A 19192-nucleotide genomic window follows, 5' to 3' on the forward strand; every position below is an offset into this window, starting at 1 on the left:
ATATATATATATAAAATCAAGGATTTATAACGAGTTAGCAGTTACTCTGCTATCTCGCTATGTCCAACGAGTAGTCATTCTCGTGGGAATACCTTTACAAAATAATGTTTTCTCTGTCATTCCTATCGTGGGTCAAACAAATATTCTAAAACAAATTTATCTGCATATACGCATCTGTATACACACGTAGGTATAATACATACACCTACCTATCTCGTAGTTGCTGTTGTTAGATTTATTACGATTTTTATATTCGCACATAGAAAAAAAAGATATTCAGTCTAATCTTGTATCCCCTTAGGTTAAAGTAGCTGAAAATAAAAGTCGGAATTTCTCGTATTTTATTTTTCAGGAAAAACTTGAATGTCTTTCGGACGACGTTCCAACGTTCTATGGACCATAACGAGACGAAGCTGGATGCTGTTAGTACTCGTTACGTGCACTTGTGATGAAGAAAGAAAGAGAAGGATATAACGGGTGAAGCATTTAAAATAGGTCACCTGAATAACCTGATTGATATTGGTGATAGAACGAAGTGTGTCAGACAAAACTTACTTGATTTTGACAATGGTATAATTATATGTTGATAAATTTTTGTCTAGGTGAACGTGTAGAAAATATACGAAGGTCAATTTTGTTTTTTAAAAATAGAGCAATATTATTTTCTATACTTTCTTATTACGTAAATTATTTTTCTTGTCAATATGATTAGTGCTCGTACTTTTCACTTCTCGAACTAGTTGAAATCGTTTTTGTTTCATACAGTTTCCCGACACTAAAAGCTTACAATATAACGGTCGAGAGTTAGTCAATTAGTTGTAACGTTCTGGAATAGTATCGTTTGTCGATACAAGATGTCAGAACTATTGCAAGTTAGTCGCACATTTTTCTTTCTTTTTAAAGCTCAAAACAAGTATTAAACTTACACGAGAAAGCATTATAATTTATTATTATTTCCTACAAAATTTGTTGTGTGATTTATATCGTGAATAATGAAGATCAGAAAATTATGCAAATCTATTATATATACACACACACACACACACATATACATAAATCAATTATAATAAAATATTAATATTAATCGGAAATACATGATCGCTGAAATAAAATAGTGCGTTCATGTTATTAACTTTTCATTAATTAAATTAGTTCATTAGTATGCTATGCATATATATATATATATACTATGTTATTGATTCGTTTATCATTATTCCTCGTTACTGCAAATGTTTTTATCAGTTTTATCATCGTATGACTGTGTACGTTTAAAAGACATTTTCTCGTGCCCATTTGTATTATAGTTATCATCGAATCGTAACATCGGACGATGCTCGCCAAGTAACGAAAAAGATGGACATGCACGCGATAAGCTTGGAACTTGTTAGATATCTAGTTACTTACAGCTACCCTACGATTTTCATCGCACAAATGTCAGTTCACATTTTTCATCCTTTCACGATGTGGATATGCGCGACCTCATGTTTTCTTCTTTCCTTACACAGAAACAATTCTTCTTTGGTTTTCTCATCGGCTACGTACGCTTAATAATCTTCCGTGACGTTTCATGAATAACGCAATGCTTGCTGTTAAATTTCTAGCTTTTTGTTCGTTATTTCAAGATTTTTATCATCTATTTTATAATTGTAATAATTCGTAAGAAAAAAAGTAATAATTATATATCACGTTTCTGATAGATTTATCAATTAAATATTACAATCTAAAATATAAGAATAAAAATATTCTTTAATTTTCCATTTAACAAATATACTTTTTAATTATATATTTTCAATAAATGTATCTGACGCAAGATAAATAATATTAACATTTTCATAATTTATAATAAATAAATTCAAATGAAAAATACTATCAAATATTAGAGCAAAAAATAAAATGTCAGTTGTTTTTTCTAAAAATATTTTCGTATTTTCGATTTTATCTTGAAATATCTGACGTGAGATATAAAAACGGTTGGTTTTCTTACATGAAGGATTTAGGTTTAAGCGTTAGATCCTTACAGCTCTTAGCCCTACCACGTGAGAGAGTGTTCGAAGCAACCTGGGGAGGACCAAGAGAAGACCAAGAGAAAACGAAGTGGAAACTAAGAGTGAAGGTAGTAGCATTATCGACTAGGCTGAAATGTTCTTAAGAGGAAGGAGACTTCGTCGATGCTTAGGCACGCGGTTTCCTAAAGGTTTACCACTGAGACTGGACTAGAATGACAAATCGCTGCTCTAATGATCGTATTAAGCAGATCTTGCTAAGATATATCATCTAAGATAGAGTACTACAGGACATAAATGCATTAACGTAGCTGACCATTACCCACAAGCTGGCTTATCGTAAAACTGGTACGTGCTTGATCTGAACTTACTTCGTTCATTTATCTTTCATGGAAACGGATAAAAAGAAGAAGAAGAAGAAGAAAAAAAAAAAGAAAAAAGACGATAAAACAAGTTAGGCATAGAATACATCAAGAAATTCTGATCACTGAGTAATTACATATGTGTTCGAAGAATAATCATTCACATCTGTTTGTTAATTTACTTTTGTCAACGTGTTTATTCATTTTATTCCTTTTGTGCCTGAAATTAAAACGTTGCATAATTTTATAAAAATAATTAAACTCGATTCGATATAAATTCAAACAAAACTCGCGCTCACGTACTTTTGAATAGAATTTTATTATCAAGAATGGAACAAATTGACGGGTATGCTTTCGCAGCGTTTTCCTGTTTTTTATTTTTTCTTCTCTCGATTGAACTCATAATGAATTTAGTAACGAATAAATTCGTTCTCGTCTGACATTTTTAAATTACTCTCATTTTATAATTGTTTTAACTGTATCGTCAAGTTGATTGTCATTTTCGATACTATACGACATATACCATTAAATAACAAAAGAACTGAAACAATATATGAATTTTAAATTACAGTAATGCGTTACGCAAAAAGAAAAGAAAAAACCTTCTAAGACTTATTACGTACATCCGATAAATGAATTATCTATGATCAGAAAATGTCAAAATTTATCTTTGAAATAAAATATAATTAACGATCGGACTCTGGTAATGTAAATTTATGTTTAAGATTAATCAATTATTTGAATATCAAATTAAATTTCTTAAGTTGTATCAAATAAATCATCATCATTATTATTATTATATTATTATTATTATTATCATTTTATAAAAGACTAAACGAAGGTATCTAATTGTAAGTGAAAATACAATTGTGAGAGGACGAATATAACGAGAGAGAATATACCAAAAGTTGCTAGCGTTGCTTGGAAGAGAAACGTTTGAGCCAGCTGAATATCCATCGGTGATTCTCTACAATACTATCCAGAATAGTATCCCTTGTTTGTAGGTACGACCAAGGATATAACGCTAGGGGGATAAATAGAGTTCCTGGAGGACCTCAACGAGGATCGATGAAGCAACGTCCAATTTGTCGTTGGCGTTGTGTTACACTTACCGTAGACTTATTCCCCTTCTCTCCTATTCTCTCTCTCTCTTTCTCTTTCTCTCTCACCATCTCTATTTCTCTGTCTTTGTCTTTCTCACTATATCGTACTTTCAGTCACAGCAAGAGAACACATTTCGCCAACTCCAATCTCCACATACCCGGAGACTCTCCGGTGTGAATCGTAACACGAACGTAGTTACGGACATTGCGGTGCACGTTTTCAGCCGAGTAACGAGAATTCTACCGAGACGGTGTGACCACTATACGAGAAAGATGAAATAATAATCATTTTGACCGTATTATATATAATTTCGAATTATTTTCTTTTTCTTTTTTTCATACTTACGCATTAAATTTCTTCATTATTCTATTTTATAGTATTCGGAGAAATTTTTTTACCGGACTAATGTTTTACGTAACGTTGATATTTTTTTCGTTCAATTGAAATCGTTAACTTTTACGTAGTAAGAATTTTTTTTTTTTTTTTTTTTTTTAGTTATTAAATTTGTAAAATTTTAGAAATTAATATGACCGAAACATTGCCACTTCTATCTCGTGTTTTTTTCTTTTATTACGGATGAATTCGACATCGAATGTTTTATCGACATCTTCGGATGTAATTATTGTAGGACCAATGATATATCGTTAAAAAATTCTAATAGAGAAATAAGTGAAAAAAAAGTTCGGACGATAGGCGAGCGAGGTACGTTTCGTTCTCTACGGTCAATTCGATTGATCGATCGAATGAGTGCTTATCGAGCGTTTAAATTCCATTTCGAGTATGAAACAAACGTTCTACATCAATGCTCTTTTATGCTCGTGCGAACGTCACGATTTTAACAAGGTCCACGGTCCATTCCCGGAGAACTCGTTACACGAACATAATTGCTACGATTTCGTACGCCCCAGTGATTTACATTTCACTCTGAAAGAGAGAAAACGCGTGAGTATGGAAGTACAATAGTGTGTGTCTTGTCTATTTTATTCGCGTTTCTCGCATGTTAGACTTAATTGCTTCGCTTCGTGTCGTTATACTTGAAAGTGCATAATACAAGACGGTTCAAGTCCTTTTGATTATATTAAAGTAACGACATTTTCTTTCTTTTTTTACAGTTTTGCTTTTTCTTTGTATAATTTTTTTCTTTTTTTTTCCTTTATTTTTTTTCTTAATCATCATACTTACACCTTTTAGCCATCATCATTATTCTTCTACAAGTAAGTACTCTCGTTAAAAGACAACTAACGTGAAAAAGAAATTGTTTTCCATTTCAAAAATGACCTTACCCATTTTTTAATATCACCATCTTATATTTTATTACCAAATATGTAATTTATACCTGCGGGAACAAATTTTCTTTTTACTGTCATACCTGGTAAAATCCATGGAGAAAGCACAGTAGTTGTTCGTCGTCAGAAAAGATTGAAGATTTTCTTTGTCATTGATATTCTTCAGCTGAAATTGGAACGATAAGATAATAACGGATGAAATGAGTTTAATGGAAAAAAATTGAAATAGAGGATAATTCTTGTAAAACGCGTATGGTTTATTTCTTAATATTTATCCCTCTCGACGAAAGCTCTCATAATTTTTGCCTTCGTACGTAAGGTAATAGTTTGCCGTTCGGCTCGATTTTTTTTTCTTAAATATCTCACATTCCTTTTTTCCCATTTTGCAAATATACATGTATACCTATCTCTCTCTCTCTCTCTCTCTCTTTCTTTCGTATCATCATCGATTCTCGAAGTCTTCGCGAGGAAAAACTATTTTTAACATTTTCGATATCGCCGTGGATTCGCTGTAGGATTTTCGAGAAACGAAGAATCATATGCATGTAAATACATATATACATACATAAATACATACATACATACATGCATACATGCATACATACAAATACGTTGCCTATAAATATCGCGCGAAGAAAGAGAAAACGAAAAGGCTTATTCTCGCTCTGTTTCTCAGGCGTTGTTCCTCGAAAATTCGACAGACCGATAGAGAGTAGTTCAAATCGTGTTCTTCGTTCTTCGATTTTAGACGCTACGTAAGCGAATCGTGCTTACTCGATCGGACGAATAAGGATATTTCTTGGTCAATGATATAGCACGCGTAATCGTTCTAATAGAACATTTTCCTATTTGCGATTGGATGATCAGATCTTTCTTCCTGGTCGTTTCGTTTCTTCGATAATAAATTATTATTATTTAAACGCGCAAACGTTTCTATCTCATTCACTTTCGGGCCATGTTAAATCGTATATTTCATTATTAGAACGATAATTAATTAATTAATAATAATAAAGTTCATTTGAAAAACAGCAACGTCGCTGTTTTTTCTTTTTTTTTTCTTTCTTTTTTTTTTTTGAGATATTTTTCTGCCACCGTCACCCAAACCTTACTCTTAAATAATCTATCTTACTTCGTAAGATAGCAAGTAATTGATCGATTATTGGTTCTTATTCAAGTGATAACGACTAGTTTTTAAATAATATCGAGTTATTACGAATCCTCGACGTTCGATTCTCGCTTTTATTCCCTTTTTTTTAACGAATCTAATTGAAAATGAGCGATTGTTGGACGATAATGCGAATCTCATTCTCATTTCTCGCGATCGTGTCGTTGTTGTTTTACAATCTTCCATCCGTTTAAATACTCAACGTTGTTCCCCTACCCCATACAAACCAGCCACCCACCCACCCCCACCAGTCACCCTCGAATGAAAATCTCTCGAAACAATTCCAACCACTCGAGAAAATTTTCTCATCGAAGTACTGATATAAATGTAACCCCCACGTTGTTGTAACAACGAAGCACGATAATATTAATTTACGACAACGGTAAATAGTTTACTATCGGTATTTCAATTTACGACAATAAAAATATCATTCATCTTGTCATATTCGCGACGGCGTTGATTTCATTATTCTCACAATGAATAACAAGAAAACACGACGGCGATTATATTCGATAAGATTATAATTTCGTTAATTTTAATCAAACAATTGCCGATAATTCAGGTCCCCATATAAAATCACTTTTATTGAACAAATTTTTCTCTCTCTCTTTCTCTCTCTTTATCTACCTGCTATATTTTTATTCAATTTTCATACTTGAAAATCTGCAAGGAAAGATAAAACAATAAGCAACGCCGTCGATCGTACTTTTCTTTTCCAATTTTCACAACATTCTCTCACTATCTCTCTCTCTCTCTCTCTCTCTTTCATTCACAAATACACCCCTTTTCGAAACGATAAAAAAGTTCGTTATACCACGTTAATAGCGACGATAACGTTTTTGCTTTTTTTGTATTTCTTGTATTTTTTTGTTTGGTTTCTTTTTTCTTATTTGAATTTTTTCGGTCACGTAATAGTTTTCAAAGTGTCATCGGTCATCGCACGCTCATCTTTATCTCATTGTCAGTTAGAACCGAGAAGAACGCCTTTGTGAGAGGGTAGCAGGGTGCATTGTCGAGTCTTCATCTCAGCACCTGAAGCCTTCCTAGAATGGCGAATAGGAAGAGGAGTAGGGAACTCCAGACATCCGCTTGAATGTCGCGAGAACCACCATGATGCAACTCGGCTAGGCTTTCTCCTGAAACATCGGGGGTATACACTCAAACACTGTAACTTTTACAGAGAAGGTGAGATTCTCGATGAGAGAATGAGAGGAAGAAAGTGCTATTATAGGGTAAAGGAGGATGCTCAGAGAGGAAATTCTAAAGGTAGCAGCCCTTCTGTTGTGTCGCTGAATTGAACCTTCTTTTTCTTTCTTTCTTTCTTTCTTTCTTTCTTTCTTTCTTTCTCTTTTTTATCTATCCTTCTCTTGGCACTGAATGGCGTGTCTTTCGTGTCTATACGTACCCTTCAACAATACTTTCGCGACTTTTAACATTTTATAGTTATTTCGGGATAAGAAATCGTTGAACTACTTCGAACTTTTTAACAATGGTTGTAATATTATTTTGCTTGGACTTTTCAATTCCAATCCGTTTTCCCCAAAATATCAGACGTCGTTTTATATTTTATTACATCTTCGTTTACAACAAAAATTGATTTCTAAATAATACCGTGGATACCATCGAAAGAACATTTGTCTTTTTTTTTTTCTTCTTCTTCTTCTTATAACGTTAAAAAAGAAAATGTACTTAATAGAACGACAATGATAACACCATAAAACAAGACACGCTCGGTAGAAAATAATCCTTTCGTGGGAGAAATTTTTTTTCTAAAAAAATATAATTGTATTTTCAAAGACTCGTACGTCGTCCGTTCACTCCGTGTAAAATGCTAGGAGATTGTGTTCGTACAAGTGGATAGAAAATGGTGGAGGAGGAGGAGGAGGAGGAGAGAAGAAAAAAGAGTAAAACAAAAAAAGGAGAAGCAGGAGGGGCTTTATCGAGACAATATTTCGATCAGCATCGAGGAAAGTATCGATAGCTGAATGCTTTCTCGGTTAACAATGGCGCTTCTAGTTATAGTGGGAAGCAACATATCGCTTTCTGTGCAACATAAAGGATAGGTGGATGAGGCTTGATGGAATTATGGTTGGATAATCCATACATCTATTTCGTGGTATGGTGTTCACTTTATTCCATCGGGATTTGTTCTGAAGGATCAATCGAATGTATTTTCTCTCTTTTTTCTCTCTCTCTCTCTCTCCCTCTCTCTCTGTTTTTTTTTGTTTTTTTCCTCCCTTTTTTCTATGTGTGTTTTGTTAGAAATAGAAAGAGAGAGGGGAAAAAAAAAGAAAGAAAGAAAGAGAAACATATACTGGCGTTGTGAAGCAACAGCAGCAGCTTTTTCAGCAACAACGAGTGCGTCACTTCCGCAAGGTTAGTGCTCCGATTCGCGTAAGGGAATAAAATAAAAAAAACGAATTGCGTTTGAAAATATCGACGAGCTCGATAGTTCACTAGGAGAGAGAACGTAAATGCGATTGGAAATTGTAACTCCCGTATTTTCTGAGAAATTTGTCAACGTTATTTTTATTTCCATTCGATGATTATTATATTAATTATTCGACACCGTTGAAAACTTGACACATGAACGACGTACGATATTTTAGATCGTATAGAAAAATAGATTTCTTTATATTATCGTAATTTTGTTTTAACGATTGCGATTGGAAATATTAAATAAGGTAGGAAATTTTGAATGAAAATGTTTATACCGGTTTATATTTTTTTATTGTAATTATCTTATTTTTTTCCCTCCCGATAAGTTAGAACATCGCTAAAATTCTTATTGAGAAATAACTCGTGAGAAGTAAGTAATTGAAAAAAAAAAAAAAGTAGAAAAAAAGAATCGTCTTAAACGAGAAAACCTACTTATCGTATCTTATCAGGGATAAATTCTTCACTCGTTGATCCAAATGTTACGTTTTCAATTTTATCCGAATGTCTTCCGAGCGATCGAAAGGTATCGGGATACAGACATTTTTTCCCGTGAGAATAAAAATTCTGATATCTGGTCTAAAATGTAAGTACGTACATATATTATATATATATATATGTATACGTAAAATATATGTATGTATCCTATACACATATATATATATATATATTGCGGTAGGCCAGGATCGAGGTCTTCTCGTCGCTCTTCTTTCGTATGAATATTTGAGTGCTTATCGATCGAAATGAAAGAGAAAGAGAGAAAGAGAGAGAGAGAGGGAGAGAGAGAGAGAGATGACATCGTATTTCGGTAGACGGGTATTCACTGTTAGTAGGAAAAGAGTGGTAGTGGAGTGTGAGGATGAGAGTTTAGTCTGTACGAGGAAGCAAATTTTATTCTATTTTATTCTCACCGTTCAGGACATGTACATGAACCGTTGCAGGCAGATCAGGCATGGTGGTGAGCATGCACGTGTAGTTACCACTATCCGCTGGTCCGACCCTCGCTATGCTGAGAGTAGAGTTGGCCCCTTCCTCCATTAGGTCCGTTTTCACGCTAAAACAAATGCGACTCGTTGAAATTTTCATTTCAATGTGTATATATATATATATTTATGTATGTATACATACGTATACGTATACGTATAGGAAACTTCATCTCCGCAGGATACGAGCTTTTACGAACGAAATCGGAATAATGTATGCGGAATAAAGTGTCCCTTCATGTACGATCATCATACGACAAAATATTGCATCGCAAATGCATTCGTCGTTCTGTGTGCCCTAATATTTCTCGTTGTTCATTATCTCTCCCCTTACTTTTTATTTATTTATTTATTTAATTCTTTTTTTTTAATTTTATTATCATATCACGGTCCGAACGCGCTTACGAGAGTAATTTGAAAGAAGATATGCTTTAATTAAATAACGTTAGGTAATAAATGTAAACCGGGACGTTTCGTGCCGTTTTAAAAATCACGCATTATTACTTTTTTTTCCTTAACAACGTATATTCGATCTAATGTACTATTTATTTATTTATACGGAATTTATGAAACGACGTCGAGAAAGAGATATATATATATATATATAATACGAGTTTGACAATGTATTTATAAAGTTTCATAAAAATAATGCGTGTGTATGTGTGTGTGTGTGTGTGTGCTTTTTTTCTTTTAACGAGTAAAACATCATTTGAATTTTTCTTAAAAAAAAGAAACAATAAGTTTTCAATTCGATACGATTTATTATCGAACAAAATTTCGAACAGCGTTAATTGTTTTTCCGTTTATGTAAGAAGAAAGTTTTATTCGGTCGCGTATACGAGAAGTCTCGAGTCGATCCGATCAAATGTAAAACGCTTTATGAAATCTTCCTGTCGTTATTGTCCTTCCTTCGCTTTGTTCCTTTGCCGAGGATAATGGGAAACATTTCAAGAGTAAAAGAGTTTCTCGAATTTCTCATTACTACCAACGAACATGCAATTCAACCTTCTCCATTATACTATATTTCCTTTTTCCTTTTTCTCTAAAGTCTAATTACAAACCTCCCTCTCAATCTTCTACCCCCGATCTAATTTTATATTTTAATTTGATCTTAAAAGTTTTCTGCAAATCTCGAAGTTAAATAGTAATCGCGTAACGATTTTCTTATTGAAACATATAAATTTGAAAAAAAAAAAACTCACGCGTATACAAATTTAATATTAAGATTAACGATTATATCAAGTGGTTTTGTAACATAGATACAAGCTTACTCATACGTATATCAAAAGTATAAACCAAAGTAAAGCGAATAAAGTAAAATTAACATTACTCGTCAAATTTATATCGCATTATCTAATTTGAACGATTCCAAGGAAGTACACTCTTTTCCAATTAATTATTCGAACTTCAACGTGTAAATATAAAAAATATATACTCCTCGTAATATTATTATTATTATTATTATTTGTTTCTTATTGCGTCAGATCAACACGAAATGAAATATAAACGATAGATAGCACATCGAGACGCGCTAATGCGAAAAGATATTCGCGGCCCAATATTTTTCATCATCATTTTTCTCTCATACCTTTTACGTTTTTTTTTTTTCTTTCGCTCGTTTTTCGCCTCGCTCGGCGAATCGATGCGGCTCAGTGCAAAATTAAAAAAAAAAGGAAGAAAAAAAAGAAAATAAAAAGAAGAAGAATAAAAAAGTACAAAATAAAAAGGAGGAGGTAAAAAAAAATGACGAACGCGTAGGTGGGGGGGGTGTATCTCGGTTTCTCGAGCGGGCAAGCGACACTGGCATTAAGTAGGTCTCCCTCTTCTCGTTAGAAAGCATCTCTACTTTTCTGCTTCTCCTCGAGTAAGAGAAGAATAGCGCCGACGACCTCTTCCTCGAAGTACGTTAATTGCTGGTTTCAATTTAACAACCGCGGTTCTCGGTAGGAATGAGTGGAAAGGAGAAGAAGAAGAAGTGGAAGAAGAAGAAGAAAGTGGATAGGGGAAGTGGTAGGTGGTTTGAAGGGGGTTTGAGGGGTGTGGGGTAAAGGGGTAAAGTTGGAGGTTTGCCTCAAGGGACTGCTGGCCCGTCTTCCGTTCGTGCCGTTCTCGGAAAGCTCGGAAAGGCGAATGAAAAGATGGCGGAAAGTTCTATTCTATTTTGATCGCGTTTCCTTGCCGGGTAAAAATATTTTACCTACTTGTACGTTTTCTCTTTATTTTTTTTGTGTTTTTGTTTTTAAAAGATTTCTTTATATTTGTTTGTTCTTTTTCCTCTTGTAGAATAATAAATGAAAGAAGGAGAATAAGAATAAGAAGAAGAAGAAGAAGGGGACGAAATGTCGAAGAAGATTTTTATTAATAGTGGTGGACGACACGCGACAAAAACGAGATTGTGCCTACGAACCGCATACTTTTTTAATTCAATTTTTGTACATTACTGATGTATAAAAAAATTCAATTAAATATATATATCTAGAGAGAGAGAGAGAGAGAGAGGAATTTATTTTCCTCGAAAGATAGAGAGATAGGAAATGTTAAAATAAAAGAAGAAAAAAGAAAAAAAGAGTAAAATACTTATTTCTTACAGAATCGAGGAGGGGGGGGGACTCGGCGTAAGCTCTTAATCGCAGTCACCACGATTCTCGACATGATTCACGTTTATCCGTTTAACCGAACACACGCGGCGGAACTAACGTCGAGGAGAACGGTTCTCTGGTGGTAAGAAAAAGTAGGATAAAGGGTTTATCTCGTATCAACTCTTGAGAGAGAGAAAGATACAGAACGCGTAGAGGGGTGGAAGGAAGAAGGACGGGAAAAAAAGGTTTGAGAGGCGTGGGGGTGGGTGGGTAGAAGAGTTTAATTGAAAAAATTCTTGCACTGCAATTTGTTTGCTCGTTATCTTCCAACGACAATAACAAAAAAAATACAGAAAGTTTCTGAAAAGATTGTTTGCTGATCCAGAAGGACCACGACGATAGACATATACATATATATATATGTATGTATATATAGTTATATACACGTTCGTTAATACAACGACGTAGTATATATTTGATTTCGCAGCGGAGCGTAGCGCTAATTGCGTCGCGAACCAAGCGAGAACACCTATTTTATGTAAATAACGGGATTACCCTTCTCGAAGTGGAAATCCCTTCTCTCTGCGTGCAACTCCAACGTGATGAAAAATGGCCCTCATTTAAAGGAACTTAGCCTTTAAATTGAACACCAACACTTGGACAATTTATTCTGTAGTTTTCAATTGAATAATTAAGAAGTATTTGTTAGTATAATTTTTTTTAATTACATGTAAAATGTATATCGTTTCGCAAATAATTAAATTTGAACTTGTTGTAAAATGTACTTGGTTATGATTTTAATATATTTAAGGCCTTAATTATATTTGATGAAAAGATTTTTTTCTTGTTTTATCAAGAGGATCGTTGATCATGTAAGAATTTCTTTAGCTTTTTCTTTTTCGTACAAATCCATCCTTCTACTGTCACGATTTAATAACCGCGAAGTGAATCGTAAGCTTTTATTTTGATCGATCGTTGCTAATATAATATAATAGGAGCGTGTAATAGTTGATAACGGACAAAAAAATGCCAAACTTTTTCGACTTATTTCAGTGCTTTGAACCATCGGTATAGGTAAGTGACACTTTGATGAATTAGGATAGATTATCATCAATTTCGAAATTTTTATATGATTTTATTAAGTCTTGTTTGTGCGATAACGATATTAACGGTTTAATAAAAATAGATAATAACAATAACAAAAATAGATAAAAATTAAACGAATACATAAACAATAAAAGAAATTGTCTACACATATGAATTAATACTTTTCAATCACTTCAATAAGCATCATTGTAAAATGTATCCTTTCCTAACTAATGTGTTTGAAAATCCATTATCCGAGCACCAATCTGAACCAAATTTCGATTATTTGATCATCAATTAAGCGAATTCTCGAACGTACGAATACAGATTAAATACACTTTGATTATCTCCATTACACGTGCTTGCATTTGCGCATCGATAGATTACGTTCGTTCATTTGACTCGATCTTGTAAATTGTCTACTTCCATCTTCCTCTTTTGTTTCTTTTCCCTTTACTTTACATTTTTTTTTGTTTGTGACGATACACTTTGGTTGATTACAATCATTCTTAGCAATTTAGATCTTCGATGGGAAAACGAATAAAATCAAATGAAAGAGGAAAAAAATACAGCTGAAATAACAAAATGAATCGATATTACTTTATTTTTCCAGTTATTTCTTTCTCTCTCTCTCTCTCTCTCTCTCTCTCTCTCTCTCTTTCTCTCTCTCTCACTTTTATAGAGTAATGACGAAGTAACTCAGTTCAAATTTCATTCTTTGCGTTCGTATGCAAATTTCCTTTCGATGCCAAATTTCCGATGGATTTAATATCCGCACGATTTGACGATCGTCGAATTTCTTTCCATTCTCTTTCATTCTATCATCGTGCCCTATTTCCTATCTCCATAGACGGAACCATATATCACGCATCGATTAATCTCTATCGTTCGACATACATACGTATAATGCACCGATAGATATTTTCCTTCTTTTAAATTTTATAATTCTTTTCTTTTCTTTTCTTTCTTTTTTTTTATCATTTTTTTCATTTTTTTTAAACTTCTTTTTTTCTTTCCTTCTGCTGTGCGACGAAACGAGAGAACCTTTCCTGGCTTTTAATCACCCAAACGATATTACCAAATTCACTAGCTTTATCGTCGACCGTTAAACCGTTGACGACGACGATGCGTCTCTACCGTCACTTTTATCACTTTTATCATCGCTTTTCTCATTACTCTACTCCATAATGTCATGGAAATGCCGGAGGTCGGCGTACTAAACAGCCTCGAGTGCTCGTTAAATCAGCACTTGTCGGCTCTAATTTCTTACCCAACTAAGATAATAGTGTACTTTCTTTTTTTTTTCTTTCCTCACTCACTCCCCTTTATCTTTTTTATCGGAAGTAACTTGCCGCGGACAAAATATTAAGTGACGTTAGTTGGTTGTGTTTACGCGACCAGGTGTACCACATAATGGTTGTTGAAAAAAAAAAGAAAAATGGAATAAAAGGAACAACAGTGGTGCGGTAACACGAGATAAAAAGAGAAAGAGAATAACGAAGAGAGATGGGTATTGTGAGGGTTACAGGTGGGAAAGGGGATGGGTCTGAGGTAGGTGGGGTTTACTACTAACTTATTTTATTTTCTATCTTACTTCAAGTAAGACGAGACTTTCTCTCACTTTCGTGTACGCGTCTTGATATGTACAGAGAGCACAACAAACTAATTCCATTTACTGCTAGCAATGTCTACGGTGACACAGAGTTTACTCTTCTCGTAGTGGATCTAAGAAACCGATGCTCCAACATTTTCAAGCCGAAGAATAACACGACTTTAAATTCTGTCTACTATTATTTCACTTGTTAAGTCATTTTAACTACCATTTTCGATTAGTTGTTCGAAATCGTTTTCAGGATTACTTCTACACCTATTTATTTTGTGTATATATATATACAGGGTGTCCCACATAACTCTAGTCACAATTTTTCAAGTACTTGCGATAACCTGACAAAAAAATACAATAAACAAAAGTTGATCTGTTTTTGATTGATTATACATTGCAATAAGGCAATACATTGCTTTCAAGGTCATCCAAGGGTCAAAGTATACTATATCGTTGAATTCGTATTTATATATGGGCTATAATACTGTTAAGTCAAAAATACTAAGTGCTATTTGAAAAAATAAAGGTAGCCTTAAAAAACATTAACAATAAAATTTTTTTCGAACTTTCTTTTATTGAAATGTATAGTCAATTAAAAACAGATCAACTTTTGTTTAAAGTATTTTTTTGTCAGATTATTGGAAATACTTGAAAAATCGTGACTAGAGTTATATTGGACACCCTGCATATATATGCATGTACGTGTCAGTTCTAACAATTTTCATATATGTCATGGTTTATTTAACATGGATCAACGTGCCATGGGAAAACGTGAGTGTCGCTTTTGCGAAAGGCACTTCTCGAATAGTTGAAAGTTAGATTATAACTTTGCTAGTAAAGACGATAATTCGATCTTCCTTAATATTCTATTGGTAGAAACATCAAAGTTTGCTTTTTGCTTAAATTATTTGTTGTTAAGTTCTGTTTTTTTTTCGAAAATATGTGTTTGTGTTATTTGAGCGATGTTTAAATTAAATGTATCATTAGACAACAAAATGACTATTAAGATTTACTCTATAACACTAATATAAAATAATAAATGTAAATTGTATGTACAATACACATAGTTGGGTGCATAAAAGTGACTCGAATGTACTAATTAATGCAACTATCCGTGTTTCATGAAATAACTTACCAGACTACGAATACATTGCAAATAATAGTTCATTCTAACGATGGTAGGGCATATTTTGACTTTTATTATTTCCTAGCTTGAATATTTGTATAATTTTAACTCCCGTGTAACGCGAGTATAATGCACGTCGGTAATTAAAGGACCAATTTTGTAACTCGAACGGAAACATTCGAACTCACTTTCCTAACTAATAGGAAGAAAAACATGACGACGTATAGGCACGTATATATATATATACACACACACACACACACACATACAAACACACATATATGTATATATACATGTATATATTCCAAGTTATACTATATCTCGTTCGTATAGCAATTGAAGGGAGTGTACAAGCGGTTACAGAATTAACGTCGCGTCGTTTAAATGGAGTTTCGAAAGGTGACAACGATGGAAAGTTTAAATTGCTTTAGTTTTAGTGTTCCGAGCTTATCTTGTTCGCGGATAGTACTCGTGTATAACGAATTTGCTTTCTTACGCGTTTTCTTCTCCATCTTTTTACGCGTTAAAAAGCTTCTACATCGATGAAAATCATTGTAGTACTCGTTCACGGTTTCTTAAACCGAAGGTATTGCATGGCCTAGATTTTCTTATTTTACGGGCTTGAATGTTCTCGACCGTTGCTTTCCAACGAGTTTGAGTTTTATTCACTAAACTAAGAGAGTAGTAAAGACCCACCTCTGCATTTCTAACGACCAACTCGAATAATGAATTCTTACGCCTTCCTATTACTCAGTTAAAACTCGACCGTGTCGAATCGAGTTATGAAAGCGTAGCAATGTATTAAGAATGTCGTTATGAGATAAAAACAGAAAGAAAGAAGAAGAGAGAGAAAGAGAGAGAAAGAGAGAGAGAGAAAGAAAAAAAAGGGAAAGAGGAAGAATGTCAGGACTCTTCTTGATCGTCTAATCCCATTTTCCCCATTTATTTTCAAATAGTAAAATCGTTCTACCGTTTTCTAGAACATTTTCTAATTGAGAAAATTACTATCCAGCAGACGTTTTAGGAGTCATTTACCAACCCTTTTCGCCCTTTCCTTTTTTCCTTCATTCTCTAAGAAATCTCTTTAAAATGTTGGTCGGATGATAATGTTCTCTTTAATTGTTAAAAAACGTTCTTTAATATTTACACTGGCTGGAGGACTCTGTAGTTGAAAGTTAAAAAAAGAACACTCGAAGAAGAAGAAGAAGAAGAAACGACGGGTATTTTGTCGAGAATAAAGAATAATTATCTCGAAAGCGCTGGGTAAAGCAAACGTCGCTATTGGATTACGAACGATGATGCTTCGATGGAAATTTAAAAATAAACTCGTAGCATTTGTATGTATCTGTGTGATAATTAAAAAAATTATTATCGTCAGTTTCGTAATTTTATTGTTTTCAATGGACGAACGATTTCTTAAAAAAGAAAAAAAATAACACTCGTTCATTTAATTCATTTAATATTTTTAGTTCTTTCGCGTTGTGTAAGAAAAATCTTACATTTTTATTAACAAAAAAAAAGAAAAAAAAACAGAAGAAGAAGAAGAAGAAACTTATTAAAAGGTCGTACAATTTTTCATTAAATATAGAAAATTCGTTGAAAACAAAATTTGTACAGTTAATCAAAAATGAATGTTAAACCAATTGAAAAGAATTATCGAGAAATTGTTGGAACTAAACACAAGTGATATATTATTTTGATTGTTTGACCAACCTGATACCACCTCTCGTTGTGTCGTAGTTCAGAGTTCGATTACCATGGAGCCATTGGACGACACTATACTGGACCTGCATCGCTATGTGACGCACGACACATAACAGTTCGATGGTGCTATCTGCTTCATAGTATTTATCCCTTAGCGGTTGACCCGCGGCGTCCACTATTTGGACGGATGGCGCTGAAATCGGATAAAATAAAACGAATTAAAGATGTGATCGTTCAAAAGAGTAGGTATTTTCTTTTTTAGTCAAGATTTTTTCTATCCAAGAAACAAAAAAAAGAAAACAAGAGTACCTATTATACCATTTTATATGTAAGATTTATTGTATGATATAATATATATTTATAATGATAATAGTAAAGTATTTATTTATTAAAAATAAATACCAAGGTATAATGTTTTTAAGAGATAGAATAGTAAGTATCTATAATCTAAACTAATGCTACGATATACTAAGTGTAACTCTCTACGTCCACAACTACAAGGAACACCCGAATCCGACTCGTCGTCGCCTATCGTAATCCTTCGCCGTTCCCCGTTGCCTTCCGTACTTCACGTTACACTTTTCCCTCGTCGTCTCAATCAAGAGCTACCACAGAACGCACCACCGGTCCTTCCCGTCGCCTATTTATACCCCCACATCCCCTCCATCGTCTCTCGTTGCTTCTTCTAGAAATTTCCCGATGATCCACCATCATGAATAACGGCCTTTTCTTCACCTTAAAATCGAGAACGTTCAAGAGGCCTCGATGTAGCTATGCGTAGGCGACAAAGTCCAGATGATGTGACCCTGAACCTAAACAAATATCCTGAGCAGACATCCTAACGCAACGGTCCCTATGTTTATTCTCGCCCGATGCGTTCTTTCATTCCTATCTCACACTCATACCACTACATATTTATCTCTATACTTCTAGATAATTCAAAACCCCACACTCGGCCGTTCTGACAAAATATATCTGTCCTCAGATATGCCACTAACCATACCACCACCACCAAAAAATAAAAATTTTCACATCTTTCCTTCTTCGTCTTCACTTAAGATCTCTCCGACTTCTCGAGCCCATGGTTTCATTGAATCGGCCGCCGTAGACGTCGTGTAGGGGCCTTCGTGTTCCCCCACCTTCTGTACCAGATAACGATCGTTCCTTAGTACTTTACTCACTTCGTATGGCCCCAAATACTTCGGATGCAACTTTAAACCGGGCCCAAATTGTGTCCGTCGGATCGCAACCAGATCACCCACACCATACCGCGTTGCGACAGTTCTCTTTCTGTTGAATGACCTCCGGTTCTCTGCTTGAGCCTTCAAGATTGCTTCCTTAGCATACCTCCGACACTCCTCCCGGTCTGCCTCAAACATCTGTCTCCACTCGTCCTCTATCATCTCGCGAATGGCCGGATCCTCCCTGATCCTCATGTTTGTACCGAACAACAACTTGAAGGGTGTCGTCTTGATGCTCTTATTCGGTGTGGCATTTAAATATCGCTGCGCCAGATCGAGATAGCGATACCAGTCCTCGGGTTTCGGCGAGGCCATCTTTGTCAATAACGGTATGAGAGTACGATTAACCCTTTCTACCTGCCCGTTACCCCTCGGCATTCCGGTAGCAATTCTAATGTGTTCGATACCCTCCTCCTCGCAATACTTCGCGAAATCATTTGAGGTGAAAGCAGTCCCTCTGTCGGAGATGATTCTCCGCGGATTTCCAAACACATGTGCCTGCTTCTGCAGATGT

At 34.4% G+C, this 19192-nt stretch overlaps 1 protein-coding gene across 4 annotated transcripts in view; it reads right to left on the bottom strand.

Moving 5' to 3' along the window:
- Positions 1–6639: 6639 nt before the first annotated feature.
- The window catches only part of LOC122523615, a 163829-nt gene continuing 151276 nt past the window's right edge, over positions 6640–19192 (bottom strand). For 3 of the 4 annotated variants that reach the window (XM_043645480.1, XM_043645481.1, XM_043645483.1), the window contains 3 exons: positions 17447–17630; positions 9268–9410; positions 6640–7056 (listed from right to left, as the gene is read on the bottom strand). In XM_043645480.1, the coding sequence (XP_043501415.1) occupies positions 6941–7056; positions 9268–9410; positions 17447–17630 (443 nt within the window). In that variant the 3' untranslated portion in view covers positions 6640–6940. The remainder of the gene's footprint in view (positions 7057–9267; positions 9411–17446; positions 17631–19192) is intronic. The other variant, XM_043645482.1, reaches the window with a different exon arrangement.

Source organism: Polistes fuscatus, unplaced genomic scaffold, assembly GCF_010416935.1.
Source record: "Polistes fuscatus isolate 324 unplaced genomic scaffold, CU_Pfus_HIC Scaffold6, whole genome shotgun sequence".
NCBI classification, from domain to species: domain Eukaryota; kingdom Metazoa; phylum Arthropoda; class Insecta; order Hymenoptera; family Vespidae; genus Polistes; species Polistes fuscatus.